The sequence below is a fragment of the Nyctibius grandis genome, chromosome 8 (genome assembly GCF_013368605.1).
Source record: "Nyctibius grandis isolate bNycGra1 chromosome 8, bNycGra1.pri, whole genome shotgun sequence".
In the NCBI taxonomy this organism is placed as follows: Eukaryota; Metazoa; Chordata; class Aves; order Nyctibiiformes; family Nyctibiidae; genus Nyctibius; species Nyctibius grandis.
In genome coordinates this window covers 11448444-11470936 of record NC_090665.1, presented here as the reverse complement: position 1 = coordinate 11470936, position 22493 = coordinate 11448444, and the positions used below count along the sequence as shown (strand labels likewise).

At 68.8% G+C, this 22493-nt stretch overlaps 1 protein-coding gene across 4 annotated transcripts; it reads left to right on the top strand.

Annotated features, from left to right (window-relative positions):
• The first annotated feature begins 355 nt into the window (after positions 1-355).
• Positions 356-21281, top strand: TNK2 (tyrosine kinase non receptor 2). Of its 4 annotated transcripts, XM_068405776.1 has the most exons (17): positions 356-813; positions 3071-3216; positions 10208-10385; positions 10531-10601; positions 11774-11986; positions 12072-12224; positions 12418-12695; positions 12773-12899; positions 12994-13140; positions 13534-13628; positions 16278-16472; positions 17726-17817; positions 18343-18387; positions 18769-20084; positions 20563-20658; positions 20748-20875; positions 20980-21281. In XM_068405776.1, exons 3-17 carry the CDS (start codon positions 10223-10225, stop codon positions 20984-20986), a joined length of 3126 nt encoding a protein of 1041 aa, XP_068261877.1. In that variant the 5' UTR covers positions 356-813; positions 3071-3216; positions 10208-10222; the 3' UTR covers positions 20987-21281. The 4 variants fall into 4 exon arrangements, with proteins under 4 accessions (XP_068261877.1, XP_068261878.1, XP_068261875.1 ...); XM_068405777.1 differs by lacking the exon at positions 3071-3216; XM_068405774.1 differs by lacking the exons at positions 356-813; positions 3071-3216 and adding an exon at positions 8558-9026.
• Positions 21282-22493: the final 1212 nt, after the last annotated feature.

Here is a 22493-nt window from a genome sequence, read left to right as displayed (position 1 = left end):
GGAGGGCGGGGGGGTGACCCCGGGGGTGCAGGAGGAGGGGGGCTTCTCCCGGGGGGTGCAGGAGGCGGGGCTGGGGGCGCTGCCCCGCGGGCAGGAGCTGGTGGCCGGCGGCGGCGGGGAGCCGGGCGGCGGCGGCGGGGGGAGGGCGGCGGGCCGGTGGCACTGGGTGCCGCTGGGGGAGCGGACGGGCCTGCAGGAGTGGGGCGAGCGGCCCGGGCCGGTCACCGCCATCGGCAGCCCCAAGCCGGGCGCGGAGCCGCGGCGGCCCCGGGCGCGGCGGCGGGCGCGGAGCGCGGAGGAAGCGGCGGCGGGGGAAGCGGGGGGCAGCCCCGGGGCGCAGCCGCCGCGGCGGGCACGGGGAACGGTGCGGGGGGTGCAGGAGCACGGCCCCAAAGCCGGGCAGGAGCAGGGCCTGAGCCGGCGGGCGCAGCAGGAGCGGGGCGGGGGGCGGCGGGAGGTGACCCCCCCGGCCCGCGCCCGCTGGTGGGTGCGGCGGGGCCGGCAGGAGGAGGGGGAGGCGCAGGGAGGGGTGCAGGAGGAGGGCGAGCTCTACCCGGGGGAGCAGGAGCACCGCGGCGGCACCCGGACCCCGGCGCCCCGCCAGAGCCGCAGGAGGGCCGCCCGGGTGTGAGGCCGGAGCCGGCACCCGGAGCCTGCCGCCCCGTGGGGGATCCCCCCGGGACCCCGCCGGCGTCGACCGGCGCACCCCGCCCCGGCATGCCGGCTGTCCCGAGCGCCGCCGTGCCCGTCCTCTCCCTGCGGTGACGCTGCAGCCCCGGCGCAGGATGCACGGCAGCGGCGGTGAGCACAGAGGTAAGGAGGGAGGCGAGGCCCCGTGCTGGGGGGCGACGCGAGGGGTGCAGGGCTTGGCACTGCGGCACGGCCCAGGTCGGCGTCTGCGTACGGCCCCTGCGCCTCGCCGGGCACTGCTGGCACCGCGTCCTGCTGCACTGCGGGCTGCCGGGGCTGCCGTCGCGCCCAGGTGCTGCGGGGCCGCTGAACCCCAGCCGGCGGCATGCCCGACCCCCCAGCTCCTGCCTGCCGGGGCAGAGCAGGCAGCGGGGTCTGGTGCGAGTGGGTGCTGGTGCCCTTGAGTTCTCCCAAACTGCAGCGGAAGCCGTGGGAAGGTTTTTTTCCTGGAGAAAGGGCAGCTTTGCTCTGCTCTTCCCCAGGCTCGTGGGAGCTCCGGCACTGAACAGAGGATCCTTGTCCTCCGGGGCCGGCCCCATGCGTCAGGGTGTCGCAGTGCTGCCAAAACCCGGAGCAGCGGTGAGGCGCGGGGAGCCCCTGCCCAGCGGGCAGCGCCGTGGCTGTGTCTGGCCACGTTGCGGCGGGTTTCTCTCTAAACACTCAGGACCCTTTGGGTACTTTTGGTCTTTGTTGGTTTTGTTTTTCTTAATAAAACCTTTATGTTAAACCTAGTGAGGTGGTGCTGACAGCCCAGGCGAGGATCCCACCTCCCCAGGAGGACCCTGCTCGGCTTCTCCCGGCACAGTGGGACCCCTCACCCGCCCTGCAAGCGGCAGCTGGGAGGGGGGTTTGTGGGCGGCTGGAGGAGCTGGGGCAGGGGCAGCGTCTCTGCCCACAGAGCTGCCAGGGGCCGTGCTGGGCTGGGCCGTCTGGGCAGGGCAGGCCGGGGCAGAGCCCGGCGCTGGTGCTTCCCCACACGCTTGCCTCCCTGGGGCCACCTTGGCGTGGCGTTACCCCAGCTACCCTGGTGCCGCTGGGCTCTGGTGTCGGCTCGCTGCCCCCCAGGGTGGGTCACCCCTTGTCAGGTGCTGTGAGCTCTGGGGGCCAAGCATCTCCCCTTACTCAGCCCTTTGCTGAGCTGGTTCAGGGCAAAGTCCTTGAACAAAGTTTTTCAGTGCCGGGCAAAACTCTCCCAAACCCAGGATGTGCCTGGAGGGGTATCTCTGAGTGGGCCGGGCCCCTCTGTAGGGACAGGGGCCAGGACGGACCCCAGGTGCTGCGGGCCCCCCCTTAGCTGCAGCCCTAGTCCCTCTGCTGGCCCTGAGCCCAGAGCAGCCTCTGCCCCCCCATCCCACCGTGCCAGAGCCCCGGGGGTGGGGGTTGTGCAACCTGTTACCAACCCCTGGAGCTACCCAGCCCTCATTAGCCCGGTATTCGTTAGTGCAGGGTGTGGGCCAGCCCTGCTGGCAGGTATTGTGGTTATGGCTGGGGGGGGCTGGCGATGCCTCCCTCCTCTTCCTCCTCCTCCTTCTCCAGTGGCTGCCAGCCTACTGTGCCCACCGCGACTCAGCCTCCCCCAGGGCCACTGTGGGCAGAGAAGCAGCCCCCACAGGACTGGGAGCCACTGTGGGCTTGTAGCCAAGCCCTGTCCCAGCCACCCCACGGATCAGACTTCACTCTGTGCCTCGGTTTCCCCCTGAGAAGGAAGCTCAAGGCCCCATCCTGCCCCTGGAGCACGAGGGTTTTGACTCCGGTCGCACCTACGAGGGATGGCAGCCGGCTGGGGCAAAGCATCCTGGGGGGCATTACCCACTCACATGGGTTTTGGGGGCAAGAGGGGGCTCTACCCCACGTACAGACCCCACTGTGGGGAAGGCTTTAAGGAGAATGTCTCCCTCCAGCCCTTTGCTGATCGGCCCGGGAGGACACTGCCCACGCTGCAGCCTGGCTAATTAGGCTGCTGTCAATCAGCACGAATGACCAGCAGATGCTGCATGGTCTGGCCAGGGTGCTGCCCTGCTGAGGAAGGGGGGGTTCAGCCTCCCCTGTTCCTGGCACCCAGCACGGAGGGGATATGCTGTAGTGTGGACGTGGCTTTGTGCCCGTCTGGCCTGACACCTGGCAAACTCATTTCATGCCAGATGCAGCCCACCCCGAGGGCACGTCCTGCAGCGGCATGGGAATGGGAGTACCGGTGGCAGCACCCCCAGGGGAGAGGGGCTGGTTGGACCTGGGGCTCGTGCCAGTACCCCCCTTCCCCAGCAGGACTGGGGACAAAGCCCACCCATGTCCTGGGGGGGTCTGGAGGGCCCGGGGTGGCCAGACAGGGGGTGCTGGGCTGGGGGACCCATCCTGACCTCTCCGTCCCGCTTTGCCCCAGGGGGACCCCGCGGCCAGCGTCACCGCAGCCCTGCCAGCCCCATGGCTGAGCCCTGACACCGTGCCCCCACGCCCACCGCCCGGCTCGCTGCGACACTGGGGCTGGCACTGCCGAGGGACCCCCCCAGCACTGCCACCGCGGCCCAGGTGAGACAAGCGCGGGGGCCAGTGAGTGCGAAACGGCCTTGTGCTGGAGCAGGGTGGCAGCGTCCCCGCCATGGCAGCACACTGCCCTGTCCCCCTCCCCAGCACTGCCCGCAGGCACGGAGCCGAGGGTGGGCAGTGTGGGCAGGGTGCTGTGGGTGCCAGGGGGTGATTGCTTTGCCTACTTGTCCCCCAAAACACCGCGCTGTGTCCCTGCCTTGGTGGGAGAGCTCGGGGCCGAGGTGGGGATCAGCTGTGGGGTCGGCTGTTCCTGCCTGTCCCCTGCCTGCACCGGGGAGCGGGGAGGCAGAGGACGGGCTCAGCCTGCCCTGGCTCGACCTGCGGAGGGGATTTGATGGAGGAAAGAGGCTTAGGGAGGGGATTGGGGTTGTGTCGGGGTGGGGCCCCCCCACCCGCTTGCGTCTCTCCTCCCCAGGCAGCAGCTGCTGCAGGCAGGGGCTTGGAGCGGGGGACGCTCTGTGCCGGGGGGCAGGATCAGGCCATGGGGCCAGGCTCTGGGAGCCCAGGGATGGCAGCGAGGGGGAACCTGGCACCCCAGCCTGCCCGTCCGCCCCCGCCGCGGGGGTCACCAGCCCTCTGTGCTGGCCCCCCAAGACCACCTGCTTGCCCAAGCCAGCCAAGCAAGCAGCATCAGGTGCCAGCGCCGAGGGAGGGAAAACACCCACCGGTACGGGGGGGATGTGGGGTGGTGCAATCCAGCGAGGGGCTGGGGATGGTCCCCGGGGAGGCGGGTGGCAGCAGCGTCCCGGAGGCGGGCAGGATGCGGCCGGCAGCCCCGTCCCCGGTGGGAGCAGGGTGCGCGTGTACCGTGGGGATGTGCGTGCCTGCATGCCTGCATCGTGGCAGGGAAGTGTGTCACCACAATTTGGGGCCGCCCCCGGGGCTATGCCAGGGCTGAGCGAGCCAGCCCGGGGCCCTGCCACGGCCGCAGCCGGTGAGATCACTTCCACGTGACGCGGCCACCAGGAAGGTGGCAGGTGGCTGTGACAGCGAGCGGGGTGATGTGCCGGAGGTGAGTGGGGCACCCTGTCCCCCTCTGGGAGCTTGTTTTGGGGACCCGCCACTTCCTGGGGTCCTCTGTGTGGGGTGGTGGGTGCAGAACACGTAGGATACTGTGGCCCCAGTCCCCAGGGATGCTGGAAGGGATGTGGGGCCAAGCGTGGTGTCCTAGAAGGCTGGGAGGTCTGGTGTTCCCACGGAGGGGAGGGACGCCCTGTGGTCAGTGTGGCTGTCACCACGCCGGGGGCAGGGGACTGTGCACCCTGTCTGGTGGCTGTCACTGTGGTGAGAGCCCCCTCGGGGTGGGCACCGCAGGCAGGTGGGTCGGGGTGGCGCGATGCCATCTGTCCCCTTGCAGGGGACCTTGTTGTTTGGGTTTCCACTGAGCCTGGGCAGGCCAGGAGGACCCGGCGTGTGGGGTGGGGTGACCCGAATCCGTGCTCAGGGCTGTGGGGACAGGGGTTGTCCCCCCTCGGCTTGGGGACCCCGCAGCATCGCCTCTCGCTGGGCAGGCTGGCGAGGGTTTCAGGGCAGTGTGGGGCGGCTGGGGCCGGAGGGAAGGTGGCATAGCACGTGCATCAGTCACCGTCCTGCGGCGTGCCAGCGTGGTGACGCCAGCGGGCTGCGCGCGGGGGCGGCTCGCTGCTCCCATGCCGCGGGCTCGGCCCGCCTCGGCTCCACGCTGAGCTCACCTCCGTGGTATGGCAGGAGGAGCCGCCGAGGGGCTGCCCCCACCCAAGCCCCCCGAGCCGGGGCGGGTGCCCCCCTGGACTGGGGGTCTTTCTCTTGGGAAGGGGGGGAGCAGGCCTGGCACGGTGACACCCTGGTGTCACTGCCCTGGGTACACCAGGGTCTCGGGAGGTGTGGGGGAGCAGTTGGGGGGGTTGTGGGGGCACTTCAGGGGGTTGGGATGGGGCATCGTGCCCCATGGCGTTGGCATGAGGAGCAGATTGGTCCGTGGGGCTGTGCCGTGCCCCAAGGGACAGGCAGGTCCCAGGGGACTGTGGGGGGGCTGCAGACCCCCCCTCGGTTTCAGCCTCCTTGCAGGCTTGTGGCTCTGGCTCTGGCCCAGGGGGCTCAGAGAGGGGCTGTGCCAGGCAGAGTTGGGGTACGGGCCAGTCCCGATGGGCAGGTGGGGTGTTCCCCATCCGGGGGGTGGCTTCCCAGGGCCACCTGCCCCTGCCGGGGTCTGTGCCTGGTGCAGTGCCTGGCAGAGGTCTAGGAGACCCCCAGTGAGGGGGCTGGGGGGAGAGGATTGATCCTGGGAGGAGTCCTCCAGGCATGGCCCCCCGGCCCCCATCCTGGCAGCACCCGCCGGGGCCTGGCCGCTCTCCTGGCCCTGCCGTGCTTGCGCCAACGCTGCCGGGTGGCTGCGGAGCAGCCATCTTCCCAGCGCATCCCATCCCCCTCCGCTGGCGCAGGGGAGCGGGAGGGATGCTGGGGATGCTGCCAGCCCCAGAGCCCCCCACCCCTCCGCAGGCACCCAGGAGGGGGGTACGGTGCCTCCGCACCCACCCTGCTTGCCACCCGGCTGCTGGACAATGCTCACCCCTCCTCCTCCTCCTCCACCCGGCTGCCTGCACCGCATCCCCGCTGGTGGGCTGCACCGTGCTGGGGTGGGGGGAGAAGGGGGCTGCGAGCGCGGTGCTGGGGCTGGCAGAGATGCCACCGCCTCTCCGCTCAGGTGGCAGAGGGGGGACAGCAGGTGGGCAGTTGGGCTGCGGAGCTGGGAGGAGGACGGCGGTGCCAGGCTGGGATCGGGGTGAGGATGGGCGCCTGAGGGGCTGCCCCCCCTTTCTCTTTCCCTATCTCCTCTGCATCCCTCCATCCATCCCCCCTCCCCTCCATCACCGTCGCGGTCACCTTCACCCTCTCGCTGTTTTCCGGAACTGCAGCAACTTTCTGCCATGTGATCCCGAGCCCGGCTCCAGCCCTCGCCACCCCCAGGCAGGCGCGGGCGTCTCCGCAGAGCCCCCCGCTCGCCGCTGCGCCGCAGCCGCTGCCGCCGCGCCGGCCATGGGCGAGAGATGCGACTACCAGCGCCTGAGCAGCGCCGAGGAGGAGGAGGAGATGCTCGGCCCCCTGCCCCACAGCTTCTCGGACAGCACCGGGCAGCGGGCCTTGCGGCCGGGCAGCGGGCACCCCACGCCGTCCCCCCGGCAGGATGTCGCCCCGGGCGTGCTGTGCCGGCGGGTCAGTGCTGCGGGAGGCGGCGGGGGGGAGCAGCGGGGGGCACCCGGCCAGGTTAGATGTCCCCCAAGAGGGGCAGGATCCTGCTGTGGGGCGCGGGTTGGCAGCTGGCATGGGGCACTGAGGGGTCCCTGCATGGCATCTCCCCTCTCCAGCACTCGTGGTACCCTGCAGCATCCGGGGTGGCGTGGGGACGGCACCTCCCCACATGGCTGCGCTCCCCTCCCGACCCATGGGAGCTGCTCATCCCTTCTTGCTGGGGAAACTGAGGCACAGGGCAATGGTGTGCAGCAGCGCAGCTCGGCCAGGCCTGGCACAGCTCGGGGGGAGCACGGTGCCCGGCACAGCGCTGCGTCCAGACGGTGGCCCTGCAGGCTGCCATCTGCATTTGGGGGTGTCACTGGGGGGCTGTAGCTTAGGGGGGTGTCGGGCTCTGCGTGGGGCTGTTACGGGGTGTGTAGGGAGTGTGTAGGTGCATGTGGAGGGTGTACCTCCGTCAGGGTGTAGGGGAGGTGTTGGGGTAGGAGTAATTGGGGGGGTGGGTTGGACACCCGTGTGCGAGCTCGGGCGGGTGTGCGTGGCTGTGCCCGATGCCAGGCAAGCGCGGTGTCACCCGTGCCCCGCCGGCGGGTCACACCGGGGGCCGGGCACCCATGGGCGCGCAGGGGTGCGGGCGGCTCCAGGTGTGCATCAGGCGGAGGCGGGGGAGCAGGCTGGGGCGCTGCCGCCGGCTGCGCGGCGCCGGTGTGTTTGTGCACGTGCGGCCGGGCAGGGCGGTAGCTGGGGGGGTGCGCGGAGGCGACGCGTGCGTGGGGGGCGGCTGCGGTCGTGCAGGTGGCGGGAGGCACGCGGGGTGCCGGGGGTTGCGCCTGTGTGGTCCCGGGGCGCACGTGAGAGTCGTCACCGCCCGTGCATGAGCCTGGGTGCACGTAGGGTGCGTCCCCGGGGCTGCAGGGGTGGGTGTGCACAGCACGGCATGTGTGTGGGGCACGGCGGGAGCCGAGCGGCACCTGCGCCGGGGGGTCTTTGCCACCCACCGGGTCGTGGGGGCTGGACGGGCACCTGTGACCCCCCCCAGGACGGGGGCTTGATGGCAGGACTCTGCTTGCCCAGCTCAGAGTCGAGGTTGCAGCGTTCCCCCCTGCGCCCGTGGGTCTATTGCAGAGAGGGAAACTGAGGCACGGAGCCTCCCCTAGCACAGTGGGAAGGCTGGATCCCCCCTGCTTCCTTTTGAAGACCAGTAATACCAGTGCATGTGCTGAACTGGGCAGCCTCACCTGGTATTCGGGGGCGCAGGAGGCAGCGTGCTGGTCCCAGTGGGTGCCAGTACTGGTGGATGCCACTCCCAGCTGATGGGGGTGATGCACTGTTGCAGGGCAGGGAACCCCGCTGCGTCCCCGGTGTCCCCTGGGCCGGGGAGGGGGGAGCTGGCGCGTGGCAGAGGTTGGTGCCGAGGGCACCGTGCCCGGCTGTCCCCGGTCAATGGGCTTGTTGTGCCGGGCGCCTGTGCCGCCGGGTGCCAGCCGGGATCCCGCGGTGAAAGCTGCAGCGGAGGCTCCTTCGTGCCTGGGGATGCGCTTAACCCCCTCCCGGCTGCCCCCCGGCACGGCGATGGCTGCGGTTTGGGGGTGCTGGGCAGGCGGGAGCCACGGCACGAGGTTGCCGCAGGTCTTTCCTCTCTCACGCCGCGGCTGCCGGCCCGGCCAGCTGTTCTCCTCGGGGAGCCCGCGGGCGGACAGCAGCACCGGGGTGGGGTGCCAGCCCCGCCGGAGAAGGGGAGCGAGCCCCGGGGTGCTGGTGGCACCCCACGGCAGAGCCGCGCTGGGGCTGGCAGCCAGGCAGCTGGTCCGTTTGCCAAGCCAGAAGCCTCCCCCGCAGTGCCCATCACCCTGGCGTCGTGCCTGCGGCCTCGGCTGGGGAGCCGAGGGCCGGATGTCTCCTCTCCCTCCCTCCCTTTTCCCTTCCTGGGGGGGAAACTGAGGCCCGGGAGCGTTTCCCAAGGCCGGGGCGAGTTTCCATGGCAATGGGAGCGGGGGTCCGGGCTCCCAGCTGCCGGCGCCCGCCAAACAAGGGAGAAAGCGGCACATTGACGGGAGCCCGGCCCCCTGGGCGCGCGTCCCAGCCCCGGCCGAAAATAACCCCTCCCGGGGAGCGCTGCGCAGGCAGCCGGCCGGGACCGAGCCCCGCCGCCGGCCGGGGGTCCCCGGGAAGCGGCTCCGGCCGAGGGGGTGATCCCCAGCCCTGCCCGCCGCTGTCCCCCCCGCCCCAGCCCTGTTGCGTTGGGGAAGGGGAGGGCCGGCCGGGAGGGCTGAGAGTTGGACGGAAGGAGGGGGAGAGCCACAGCCCGCGTCCGGCTGAGGGACACCCCGAGCCCCCCTGCCCGCTCCGGGGGATATATGGGGCGGCCAAGCGCGGGGGGCACCTCTGTAGCCGAGCTGATGCTGCTGCGGGTGCCCCGGCTGCGCTGAGCGGGCTCTGCCGGGGGACCCCTGCGCCGGGGCAGGGATATCGGCGGTGCCAGGGACCAGCGGCCAGGCAGGATGCGACGCTTCCAGGCTTTGCACCGATCCTTCCCCTTCCTCACCCGCTTCCGCCTCTACCGAGTAAGTGCCGACCCCGCGCTGGCTGTCACCCGGCCCCCGGTGCCCGCGGGAAGGGGACCGGCCGTCCCCGGCCAGCCGCGGGCACAAGCCGAAGGCCGGCGGCTGCTTTCGCCCCGTGTGCCCCCACGCGTCCCCGTGCCCAGCTGCTCGCCGCACCCGCCGTATTTTTAGCTCGGTGCCGAGGGCTGTAGTTGTGGTGATGCGGCCGCAGGACCCGGGCGCTGGGGGCAAAGGTGCCAGGGGCCACGTCGTCTCTTAGGGGAGAAGAGAGGATGGAGGGGGCTGCGCCGCTGTGGGGCTGGAATGTGGGGTCCCACCTCCCTTCTGGCTCTAGACAGCAGGAGGCAGAGCTGTGTCCCTTCCCAGAACGGCAGCGATGAAAGAGGGGAGCTGGGACAGCGGGTAGGGATGGGGAACGGCAGGGGGCATGGGGAACCCTAGGTGAGACCTGGCCCCATCCCCTCCCTCCCTGTGCCCTGGCACGGCTTGGGGGGTGACACCAGCAGCACTGGGGTGCCCTGTGCTGCAGTCTTGGGGCACCAGGACCCCCCAGGGGCCCTGACGTCCCTGCCTGCCCCCTCCCTGTGGCTGCCCAGCGAGGTGCCACCACTCGTGGCAGAGGAGACCCACAGTGGGTCTGTGTGCCAGCCCAGCTGGCTGTGCGGGGATGCTGGGGGGCCGAGAGGCAGTGCCGAGGTGGCTGTCCTTGCTGGGCACAGCTGCCATCTCTCCAAGCAGCCCCTCCAGCTGGGCGAAGGGAGCCTGGCAGACATGGTGCCAGGCGTGGCATGCCCCTTGTGCGGGCGCAGTGCCAGGTTTTGGGGTGCCCCTCTGCTGGGGGCTGCTGCCAGGCGCATCCATCCCATGCGCCCGGGCTCTGCCTCGTCCTGTGTCCCTGGCACTGCTGCCTGGGGACAGCTTGTGCTGGAGCAGAGGGGTGGGCTGCTGTTTCTAGGGGGGTTCCTGCCCATCCCTGGGTGTCCTGCTGGTGGGGTGCCTCTCCTGGCCCCCCAGGGAGCTGGGGACAGGCTCAGGAGATGAGTCCTGCTGGCATTCCTCACGCCCCACCCAGGCAGCACCCCAGCCTCGGCTCTCGTCCCCTCCACGTGTCTCCCCCTGGGGGGACAGGGCAGAGGGGAGCAGGGCAGGGTCCCCCCTAACCCGGCGCGGTGTCCCGGCAGAGGCTGAGCTGTAGCATGCAGGCAGAGGAGGGCACGGACTGGCTGCTGGAGCTGCTCACCGAGCTGCAGCTGCAGCAGTACTTCCTGCGCATCCGGGACGAGCTCAACGTCACCCGCCTCTCCCACTTCGAGTACGTCAAAAATGAGGACCTGGAGAAGATCGGCATGGGGCGCCCCGGTGCGTACGTCCCCCTCAAACCTCCCCCCGTACCCGCCACTGGCTGTGCAGCATCTTTTGGGGAGCCCAGAGGAGCATGCAGTCCATGGGGCTGGAGGGGCCCCCCACCCTGTGCTGGGTCGGTGATGGTCCCTGTGTCCTGCAGGCCAGCGGCGGCTGTGGGAGGCGGTGAAGCGGAGGAAAGCCATGTGCAAGCGGAAATCCTGGATGAGCAAGGTAGGGATGGGAGAGGGGCAGGTGTGGCAGGGAAACTGAGGCAGGCAGGAGGAGCTGGACCTCTCCCCATGCTCTTTCCCGGTGCCCGGCTCTGCCCACGCTGCCGGTCCCTGGGGGCTGGCAGGGAGATGGGCAGAAGCCTCTGCCGCGTGTCCTGCCTGCGGTGCGGCCCTGCCAGTGTGCGCCCCGGTCCCGCGCAGGCTCCTGGGTCACTTCCCGGCAAAGGACATTCATTCCCATCGCCTGATTTGCCTCTTCACCAGGAAACTCATTTGCAGCTAACGAGCCACACAGCCCGTGCATCTCACCCCCGCCAGCTCCGTGGGCAGCAGCCCTGCCCAGACACCTGCCCGCCTTGTGGCAAGGGGCACAGCCTTGTGCCTGCAGGGGCTGGGAGTGCAGCAGGGCAGGGGACCCCAGGATGCACGCATGTGCCCCCCGATGCCATCCACAAGCCGGTGCTGTTGCCACCCCGGCACCTTGCACCCCTAAAAGAGTGGGGTGCTTGCCAGCTGGGCGCTGGGTCGTGGCCTCTCCCTGTGTGACTCACCCAGGCTGGGATGAGCTTTTAATAGAAGGCGACTCAGCCTCGCACCGGGTACAGAAATGCCACCTCCCACCCTGGCCACATGTTGGGCCCGGCCCCCGCGCACCCCACATGGGTCCCAGCTGCCAGGGCTGGGGTAGACCCGGTCCCACAGGGCACATCATCAGTCCTGGCTGGGGAAGAGGCAGGGAGAGCCCGTCCCCTCTGGGCAGCGCGTATTGCAAGGCCCACTTTGCTGTGGGGTTGTGTCACCGCGCTCAGACCAAGCTGGAGGTTTCTTTTGGCTTCATGCCTGGGCACATCATATGGCTGCAGCTTGGCCAAGGAGTACCCAGGGCCCTCCGGCTACCAGCCTGTTTTGCCGGGGCTGCTGGGGATGCACTGCAGGGCCGTGGTGAGAGGCATGGCCCTTTCCCTCTGCCCGGATCGCAGCTCACTGTGCAGGCAGCTGGAGAAGGGCCTGGTCCCGCAGCCAGCCTGCCCTGGGTAATCACCAGTTAGGCGTCATCATTAGGTTCCAGAGTGTACAGCCCAGGCAGGGGCTCCTCCCGGCACTGCTCCCTCGCGGACACAAGGACCTGGGGTATCTCTGTGCCCATGTCTCACCCTCCTCCGTGTCCCACAGGTGTTCAGTGGGAAGCGCCCTGAGTCAGAGCTGCCACCCCAGCCCCAGAGCACCTTCCGCAAGCCCCCCACGCCACCGCCTCCCGAAGCCGGAGGCCAGCACTCCCTCACCTGCCTCGTGCGGGAGCGGGACCTCTCGCTCTTCGAGAAGCTGGGCGACGGCTCCTTCGGCGTCGTGCGTCGCGGCGAGTGGTGCACGCCGGCTGGCAAGACGGTGAGGGGGCTCTGGGGGTAAGCCGGGCGGCAGGGCCACCTCGGGGGGAAAGATGCTTCGGGGCTCATCCCTGCTTTGCCCGTAGCTGAACGTGGCAGTGAAGTGCCTCAAGACAGATGTGCTGAGCCAGCCAGAGGCACTGGACGACTTCATCCGGGAGGTGAACGCCATGCACTCCCTGGACCACAGGAACCTCATCCGCCTCTACGGCGTGGTACTCTCCCACCCCATGAAGATGGTGAGTGTGGGGGGATGGGGCCGACCTTGATGCCACCCCGTGGGGGTCCCGTGTGATGGGGTGAGCAAAGCCAGGCTGGGTCCGTACCCCAAGTCCTCTGCTGGCATCCCCAGGGGGGAACAAGAAGGCTGGAAACCAGCCCAACCAGGGTGCCCCTGGCCTGACCCCCTGTTGTCCCCTCCCGATGGCCCAGGTGACAGAGCTGGCCCCGCTGGGCTCCCTCCTGGACCGCCTGCGAAAGAACCAGGGCCATTTCCTCATCTCCACTCTCTGCCAGTACGCCATCCAGGTGGCCAAGGGCATGGCCTACCTGGAGTCCAAGCGCTTCATCCACCGCGACCTGGCCGCCCGCAACATCCTGCTGGCCTCCAATGAGCTGGTCAAGATCGGGGACTTTGGGCTGATGCGGGCCCTGCCCAAAAATGACGACCACTACGTGATGCAGGAGCATCGCAAGGTCCCCTTTGCCTGGTGAGCCCCGGGGAGGTGGGGGGACCTGGGGCTGCAGCACCCATGACCTCCTGATGCTCACGTCCTTCCTCACGCAGGTGTGCTCCCGAGAGCCTGAAGACGCGCACCTTCTCCCACGCCAGTGACACCTGGATGTTCGGGGTGACCCTCTGGGAGATGTTCACCTACGGGCAGGAGCCCTGGATCGGCCTCAACGGCAGCCAGGTGGGTGCACAGCAGGGACCTGCCCCCCACCACCTCGTGCCAGCAGTGCTGGGGGAGGACCTGGGACCCCCTGACGGCACCCCCTGCCCCGCAGATCCTGCACAAGATAGACAAGGAGGGCGAGCGGCTGCCGCGGCCCGAGGACTGTCCCCAGGACGTCTACAACGTCATGCTGCAGTGCTGGGCACACAAGCCCGAGGACCGACCCACCTTTGTGGCCCTGCGGGACTTCTTGGTGGAGGTGGGTGAGCAGGCGGGGAAGGGGATAGGGTCCCCAGTGCCCCCCTCCTGCAGGCTCTGCCCAGGCGTGAGCAGAGTTATGGGTGTCATCAAGGTGGGAAGTGATGTTGGGGGGCTTGGGCCAGGCATCTCTCTTGCTGGGAGGTGGTGACATGGTCGAAGCAGGAGAACCCCTGGGTGCCACCTTCTCCTCGTGCAGCATCCAGGTGCTCCCGGTGCCCTTGCCCACCCCAGGGATGTTTCAGCTCGGGAAGGGCTGGGAGCAGTGGTGCTGTCTCCTGCCCGTTTTTGGGGCTCCCGTGCCCAGCGTGGGGCTGGGCCTGGCACTGAAGCTGGCGGGGATGGACATGATGGGGAGCTACGTCCTCTGTCCTCACCTCCCCTCTCCCCCCAGGCCCAGCCCACCGACATGAGGGCACTGCAGGACTTCGAGGAGCCGGACAAGCTGCACATCCAGATGAACGACATCATCACGGTCATCGAGGGCAGGTATTGCACAGGGTGGGGGGGCATGTATTGCGGGGGCGTCACAGGCCAGCTGCCAGCCTGCGTGGGGATGGGGGACCCCAGGAATGGGGGGGCCATGGGCACTGGCAGAGCTGTGGGGAGCAGGGATGGGGGGGCTCTGCCCCCCAGCACACCTGGGTGCATACCCCACAGGCGGGCAGGTGTGCGGTTCCCTGGGTGGCACAGCACCGCAGGGCCACCCGGGTGTGGGGACATGGCCCTGCCCGCACCGTCCATCCCCGCTGACTCACCCCGCTGCGCCCGTGGGTTTGCCCCGGGAAACTGCATGCCCCGGGGCCGCTCCCTGCTGATAGCAGCGAGGACGTGCCACCAGCACCTGGGGACGTGCCACTGTCACCCAGCCAGGAGAAGCACCAGGGGACTAGGTACCGTGGTGGTGTGACCTGCCACCCCCCGTGCCATGGGCTGTGCTCCTCGGTCCCTGCCAGCCACCCTGGGGCACGGCCATCCCTGCCCTGGGGTCCCGCGGGCTGGGGGGACCTTTGGTCCCTCCATCCCCATCGCAGGACGTGCCCGTCCCCCTGCACCTTGGGGACAGCAGGGACCCCCCAGAGGAGCTCAGTGTCCCTTTGCCCACCCTGGCAGACGGGAGCCCGCCGCCCCCGGCCCCGGGGGGATGAGGAGGAAGGCTCTGTCCTTCCCCCCCGCCCCGGGGCCGGCTCCCCGCCCTGAGTCACGGCCCGGAGGTGAATCAGGCCGGATTTGTGTGTCTGCGGGGACCGGCGCTCTCCCGGGCCGCCGCCGGGGATGACTCTTGCCCAGGGTCTGGCGGTGTAATTGCAGGGAGGGGAGGGGAGGGGAGAGAAAGGGAGGGGAAGCGGCGTCGGCGGAGGGAGGGAGGGAGGAGGGACGGAGGGAGCGGCGCGGCAGTGCGCCTGCATCGGCCCCGCCGCCGCATCCCGGCCGGGCCGGGGGTCCCGCTCCGCCGGCCACAGGTGAACCACGGAGGGGGAGGGGGGGGGGTCGGGGGAGGACGTGGCCGCGCTCGGGGGTGCCGATGGGCCGGGGAGGGCCGGGAGCGCGGGGGAGCCCGGGCGCAGCCTCCCCTGCCTCAGTTTCCCCGGAGGACGCCGGTGCTCGGTGTCCCCCGATAGGCACGTTTTGGGGGTGCAGGGTCTGGGCAGGCGGGATGGGCTCTGCAGCCCGCGGGGGGCAGGAGCCCCAGCGGGTGCTGGTGCTCCCGAGGGGCCGGAGGGGACGCCCTCCCCCCTCCCCGTGCCTCAGTTTCCCCCGGGGCGGCTGCCCGCCACGGGCGTGCCTGGGCGGGGGGGGCTTCTCCCGGGGGCCGCATCCGGCCCCACCGAGGCTGCCCGGGGCACCATAAACACCCCCCACCCCTTTTCAAGCCCCTGCCTGTCGTTCGGCGGGCGCCGGGCGTGCGTACGTGTGTGTGGGCAGGGGCAGGGACCTACCTGAAAGCCCCCCGGGGAGCCGGCCGCGGGAGGGGGCTTTCGGGGGGGAGCCAGGGCAGAGCCGGAGCGGGTTTGTGCCGGGGGTCCCAGCCCGGAGCCAGTGGGACGAGGCTAGGAGATGGGGGGAGCAGAGGGGCCAGCCCGGCTGCAGCATCCCTCCAGCGGGATGCGGTGGTGTTGGGGTGCAGGGAGGGCGAGTGGAGGGGACCTCCCGGGGATGGGAACCATCTCCTCCCCCAGCCTGCCGTGGGTGAGGGAAGGTGCCCGGTACCGGCTGGGCTCTGGTGAGGGGTCCTGGTGCTGAGTAAGGCGGCTGGCTGCGAGCGGGGAAGGTAAACAGGAAAAGGGCTGAGCTGGTGGCCGGGGGTGACTCACAGGTGACTCCAGGAAACCGTGGGGCCCATGCCAGCCTCGTGGGCTGGCACCGCACACCGCCTGCCACCCGCTGCCCAGGCGGGGTGGGGGGCACCGCTTGGGGATGCCCTTCCCTGCATCCTACCTGTCCCTATCCCCGCCCTGGCCCCCCAAGCTGGGCAACTGCCCTGTCTCACCCTGGAGGTGTCCGCATCTTGGGGCACGCTGGGCTCTCCTGGGGACCAGCACCCTGGCCACCCTACTCCCCTGGCCACAGGCAGTTTTGCAGCTGGAGTCCCCCTGCCTGCCTGCCCATCTCCCCCTGCCCATGCCAGCCTGCACGGGTCTTGCTGATAACATAGGAAGGGACCGAGGGAGACCCCACAGCACCCTGTTGCCCACCATGGCCCCCCTTGTTTCCCCTACGGGACTGGGATATTTGAGGGTTCATCAGCAGACCCCATCCACATCCCTTGTGCCGTTCACAGCTGCATGGGGCTCAGGGGGACCAGCGGTGAGCAGCTGGGTGCAGGCATCACCCCAAGGCTCCTGCATAATTTGGGGCAGCTGGGAGGAGGAGGAAGGGGCACATCTTTTCTTTTTGGGTGCAAGCGGGGAGCTTTGTTCCCCACCGCCTGCATCCCCGGCACCTCCCGGTGGGTGGGAGGCAGAGCGCGCTGCTGGTGTAGGGTTGGGATCCCGGGTGCCCGGTTCCCGTCCCGGTTGTGCCATCGCCTGGCTGCGTGGCCTTGGGCGAGTCACTTCACCTCCTCCCCGTCAGCGGGGCAGGCTTGTGTCCCCCTCCCATCCCCTCATCGGTAACGAGGTCCTTTTTATTCCTTAGGGCCGAGAATTACTGGTGGCGGGGTCAGAATAAGCGAACCCTAAAAGTGGGCCAGTTCCCCCGAAACACGGTGACCTCAGTGGCGGGGCTGTCGGCCCACGACATCAGCCAGCCGCTTAAAAACAGCTTCATCCACACAGGCCATGGAGACACCAACCCGCAGCACTGCTGGGGGTTTCCCGATAAAATTGATGAGTAAGAAACTTTCTGTCTTCTCTGCATCCCCCTGCCTGCTCCCTGCCTTCCCTGCTGCCCGCCGGGGCACGGGAGCGAGCCACAGCTTGGCCGCCCCCACCTTGAAGCATCTCTTCCCCCCCGCGCTGTGCTGGGGACGGTGGCTCTGGGTAGGGTCCCCGCGGCTGGACTAACTCCCTCGCCTCTTCTCACTAACGGGGTCGGGGATGCGGGGGGCTGCTGTGCTTGCGGGGGGCTGCTGTGCTTGTGGGGGGCTGTCTTGGGGGGAGCACCCCCTCCGCTCCATCAGGCTGGTCTGTGATGGTGGGGGGGGGCATCAGGTGCCCGTGCCTCACGCTCCCCTGCCAGGTGGGACTGGCCGTGCCCAGCATGGGTACTGGGGGCACTGGGCAGGGGTGCCTTGGCTCGGGGCAGTGGGCATGGGGGGGTGTCTGCCAGCACTGGGCTGGGGCCACAAGGGAGGGCTGTCTGGAAGGGGGGCAGGGTAGGAATCCAAAGCCTGGAGAGCTCCCTTGGGTAGAGGCAGCTCCTGCGCTGGGCTCGGTGCAGCCCGTCCCCTGGGATCGTGATCCCGCTGCTGTTCGTCACCCCAGCCCCGGGACAGCTCTGCCGGTGCCCTTGGTCCCGGCCCGACGCCCCCGTGGCGCCGCGGGCCGTGCCGGCAGCCCTCGGAGGGTTGAACCGAGGCGCCGCGCACACGGCCCCGGCTCGTGCCCCGGCAGGCCTCCCCGCACCCCGCTGCGTGGGCACGGGCGCTGGGTACGTGCCGCCCGGGCCGCCGAGAACGCACCGAGCTCGGCACACGCCCAGGCCTTCGGGCTGCGCCGGCTCCCACCGGCTCCCTGCCTCACCGCGCCCGGCTTGCGACGGCTCGCCCGGGCTTCCCGGCACCCCACCGGCGCACCGTACCGGGGCGCAGCACCGCACTGCGGCACCCCGGTGCTGGGGGGTGTCCCGGGCACCGCGCCCTGCGTGAGTACCCTGGGCACAGCACCCCGTTCGCAGTCCCTTGGGTACGGTACATCGTGCACGTGGAGCTGGAGAGGGGTGGGTGACACCGGGACAGCACCGGGCTCTGTGCCATGGCACTGACAGCCTCTGGGGTGGGGTGCCCCGATGCTTGTGGGGGCGGCACTCGCTGGGGCATGGTGCGTGGTAGAGGGGCCGTGGGGTGTCCTGAGGGACATGGTGTGGGAGCGAGGGGTCTTACGTGGCCTCTGCTGACCCCTCAACTCTCTCCTCTCTCCCCACAGGTTGTACCTGGGAAATCCCATGGACCCTCCTGACATTCTAGGTGTGGACCCGAGCACTGCCAGACCCACCCAGCTTCCAGGCAGGGCTAAAAGTGAGCGGCTTTTCCCCCTCCCCCTGCCCATCAGCTGTGCAAAGCCCCCGTCCCCATGCCCTGCTGCCGGGGTGATGGGCTGGACCCTCTCCTTTCCATCGCTGTGCTACCACTTGCTTTTTGCAGACCCAGGGGGGAGCTGGGGTGACGGGGCACGTTGTCACCTGGCGATGTGCCACTACCAGCAGCGTGGGCGGCCAGTGGCTCTGCCCAGCTGGACTCTGCCCCTCTGCCCTTCGTCCGGGTCCCTCATCCCCTCCCAACCTCCCGTGGCTGGGCTCCCCAGTACGGGGGATCTCAGCGGAGCCACCACTGGGAGGGAGCTTAGACACTGTGCGTGTGCCACAGCCCCCCTAAACCTGCACTTTTCCCTTTGGGGGGCTTCCCACCGGCATCCTCCCGCACCCCACTGTTGACGGGGGACACGATGAAGCATGTACCCTGCTAACGAGCACCCCAGCTACCGCTTGCTCCGTGCGCTCACCCCGTGCCTCTCCGCTTCTCGGGCTCTCTCTTCTCCTGCAGGGCAGCCACCTCCGCGCCCGCCTCAGCCTACCGTCCTGCTCACCAGTAAGTCGGGCTTTTTCGGGTGCTGCTCTCCCTCTTTCATGCCCCCCTTCTTTTCTCTCTTTAGCTCCTTTCGCCTCCTCTGCCCCTCCGGGTACTGCCATGCACCTATGGGTGACGGCATCTACTGTGGGGACACAGATGCAGAACAGGGTGGCCAGCCTGGGGCAGGGGGCCGGGAGGGCTGCCCAGGGTACCCCTGCCCTTCCCCACCCTGCAGCCCCCCAGGCCCCCTGCCCTGGTGTGCATCGCTGTGCCCAAGCAGGGAGCAAAGGTGGCTGAAGCTATGGGGCAGTCTGGGGGCTTGGGGATGTAGGTGCATTCCCCTTGCGCCCCCAGGGATGGGTGCTGGGATCCTCATTGTCCCTCTCGGTCCCCTTGTAGAGCCCTGCTACGACCCGGTGAGCGAGGAGGAGGAGGGTCTGCCAGGGGGTCTCCGGAAGCTCTGCCTGAAGAAGCCAGGCACGGGGAAGGGTCTGCGACCGGTCAAGCCATCGGCACGGGTGCCAGGAACCAAGGTGGGCGAGCGGCAACCCGGCCGGCCACTGAGCGAGGAAACAGCAGGCGGCGAGGTGACCCTCATCGATTTCGGGGAGGAGGTGCCTCAAGGTAGCCCGTCGCCGGTGGGGGAGCTGACTGCCCCGTCATTGGCCAAGCTGGCCATGGAGGCCTTCTCGTTGCTGGACAAGACCCCACCACAGAGCCCCACGCGGGCTCTACCCCGGCCCCTCCACCCCACGCCGGTGGTGGACTGGGATGCCCGACCCTTGCCCCCACCGCCTGCCTACGACGATGTAGCACAGGACGAGGACGACTTTGAGGTCTGCTCCATCACCAGCCCCCAGAGCCGACGGGGCAAGACCAACTACGGCTTCGTGGATGAGGGCGAGCGGGGACCAGCATTGGAGGACAACCTCTTCCTGCCCCCCAAGGAGACCAAACAGCCCAGCCTGATGCAGACCACCGAGCTCTTTGAGGAGCTGCAGCAGGAGTGCATGAAGAGGCTCAACGTCCCCATGGGACCGGCCGCCCCTGCTGACGATAAGCCCCAAATCCCCCCCCGCATCCCCATCCCACCCCGACCCCTACGCCGCAACGAACCCGGGCGCTGGTCGGGGGACCTTTCCCCGGCTTCAGGGGGTGAGGAAGACCGGCCACCCCAGATTCCCCCCCGAGACCCCCTGTCGCAGCCCACCTCCCGGACACCCAGCCCCATGGCCCTGCAGGTGGGCTCTCCCCAGCAACGTGCCGCCCTCTGCTCCTGCCTTTCCACCTCGCCGGGGAAGCCCATGCCCACCACGCAGAGCTTCGCCCTCGACCCCAAATACGCCACCCCCAAGGTCATCCAGGCGCAGGGCAAGGACTGCTCCAAAGGACCCTGCATCCTGCCCATTGTGAAGGACGGGCAGAAGGTCAGCAGCACCCACTACTACCTGCTGCCTGAGCGCCCTGCCTACCTGGACAAGTACGAGAAGTTTTTCAAGGAGGCCAAAAGCCCCGAGGAGATGCCAGCATCCCGCCTGGTCACCACAGCCACCGTCCGTCCCATGGTGCAGCAGCCACCACTGGACTGCAAGGCCAACTTCTCCTCCAACAACAGCAACCCTGGGCCCAAGTGCTTGGTGAAAGCCTCCTGTAGCCTCCAGAAGATCATCTACGACGGGCCCGATGGCTGCCGCCCCGCTGACAAGATCCGGCTGGTAAGCAGCATCCCTGGTATCCACAGGCAAGAGAGGACACAGTGGTCATGGGCTCGCTTGAGCAAGAGCCGTGCCCACCCGTGCCTCAGTTTCTCTAAGTTCGACCCTGGGAGGGGTTGGCTACAAGTGGTCCCCAGATGTGCTGTGGGACATAAGTGTCACTGCAGCTCCAAAGTGGGAACCGCAGGCCCTTTTAACCCCAATTAGCCCTACCCACGGGCCCAGGGAGCCGGGGAGGAAGGTGGCTGTCCCTGCGGTCCCCTTGGGCTCTCCGGGCTGGGGCCATGGTGGCCGGGAGTCTGCACCCGAGCCCAGGAGAGGCTGAAGATCCCAGGGATGAGGATGGTCCCAGCTCCGAGCTGATGGTGCTCTCTGGGGACAGAGCTGGAGTGGGGGCCAGCCTGGTGCTCCCTGCTCCAGCCACGGGCTCCTCACTGCCCAGGGAGGGTGGCAGGCGCTGACCACAGGCTCCCCTCAGGTGCAGGACACGGTGCATGGCGTGACCACTGAGGAGTGCCAGGCAGCCCTGCAGAACCACGGCTGGAGTGTCCAACGGGCCATCCAGTACCTGAAGGTACCACATGCCCCTGTCCCCCTGTCCCGGCTCCCACGAGGGTGGCAGAACCCCTGTCACCCACCTCACCATGCCCTGTCCCCTTGCAGGTGGAGCAGCTCTTCTGCCTGGGGCTGAAGTCCCGCGTCGAGTGCCACCGGGTGCTGGAGATGTTTGACTGGAACCTGGCCCAGGCCAGCTCCCACCTCCTTGATCCCTACAGCACCGCCCGCCAGAAGTAGGGGCACGGATGTATTTTTTTGGGGGTGGTCTCCGTGCCACATGGCTCTTGACCAGCTGGCACTGTCACCCCCTCCTGAGCTTGTGTCTCTCTCCTTACAGGCGGTGACAGCAGGGATGGGGCAAGCTGCGTCGGATCTGGAGCAGGCATCTTGCTGCGGGGCCACCCCCCCCGGTGCCAACCCCCCTCCATGCAACCTGCTGCTGGACTCTGGACTGAGCCCCCGCTTGGGGGATGGGGACGCCCCGAAAGGGAGCCTGCCCAGCACCCCAGACTTAACGGGGTGCCTGTGCCCTGGCCTCGGCGATGGCCTCTGTCCCCTGGCCCCTTGTTGAATTGTTTTTGTAAAGAGAAATGTAATTTTAATATATATATTATATATATATAAAAAATATTCTGTGGAGAGGAGGAGGGTGCCTGTGGCCGTCTCCCAGCTTCCCCCCTGCCCACGCACCGGGACAGGCCCTGTCTCCACTTGTGCCAGTTCCTCCCTGCAGGCAGCCGGGACTGTGACCCACAGGACCCCGCAGGGCTGGAGCGGGGTGCGGGGTACCCGGGAGGGGACACACGTGTGCTGTGGTGCCTGGCAGGTGCTGGGGACCCCACAGGCAACCATGAGACCCTCTGGTGATGGCTCCCAGACTGTTTTGGGGTGCAAAAGTCTCACCGTCTAGGGCTGCTGGAGTTGGTCGCATGCCGTCCTACCCCCAGGACCAAAGCCTGAAGGCTGGGCAGGGTTTTGCCCGCTCCGAGCAGGCAGTGCTTGCCCACAGGGATGCCCCCGTCCAGGGGAGCCCCCCGCAGCAGGCCCCCATCTTGTCCCGGTGCCCTGTGGGACTCGACTCCTGGCGCTGCCTGACTCATGCCCAGGCAGGGAGTGGCAGGACCTGCGTCGTGCCCCCACCCACGCGTGGGGCCGTGAGGGACGTTGTGCAACCAGACGCCACCGTGCAACCGCAGCCAGGTGCTGGTGGGAGGATGGGGGGCTGGCACCCGTGGGGTCCCAGGCCAGGTGGCAGTGCTACCCCACCCCATGTGGGTGTCAGAGCCCCTTAGCTGGGTTCCCTGAGGTGATGCCTTGCGGCAGCATCAGGAAGGGGTCTTCGTGCAGGTGGAGGAGGAGGAGCTCTGTGCCTAAACCCACCGGGTCCATGGGCATTGGTGGTACCTGGTGCCCAGGATGTCCTCTGCTCCATAGCTTCGTGGCTTCGGAGGAGAGACCCTGCCACACACGGTGAGTCCCCTGGCAGGAAGGGCTGCCCTGGTAGGGCCGTGGGTCCCCAGCAACGTCGTCTGTGTGCCGTGTTCACACACAGCTCCGTTCATCTCCAGTCCCCCAGCCCTCCCTGAGCGTGGGGACGGGCAGGTTTGCCGGTGCTGCTGTGAGCATGGTCACTTGTAGGTGCTTTGGGCTCTCTGTGCCTCAGTTTCCCCTTCTAAGGTGCAGCTACCATGGCATAGCAGCCGGGTGCCATGGCTGTCAATGAAGCAAGGAAGGCACGTCTTCACCACCTTATGTTCTCCCCTTAAAATGATCCTGGAGCTGGACTAGGCCCCATGAAGAAGCAAAGGTGGTGTTGCTGCAGCAGCCCCGCTGGGTCCCCTTGCACGGCCG

Excerpts from the sequence above, each read along its gene's own strand:
- TNK2 (XM_068405774.1), top strand. The coding sequence starts at position 8,964 with ATGCGACGCTTCCAGGCTTTGCACCGATCCTTCCCCTTCCTCACCCGC. Across the intron at positions 18,388-18,768 it reads GCCTACCGTCCTGCTCACCA|AGCCCTGCTACGACCCGGTG; the intron begins GTAAGTCGGGCT and ends GTCCCCTTGTAG. Across the intron at positions 20,659-20,747 it reads GGGCCATCCAGTACCTGAAG|GTGGAGCAGCTCTTCTGCCT; the intron begins GTACCACATGCC and ends GTCCCCTTGCAG.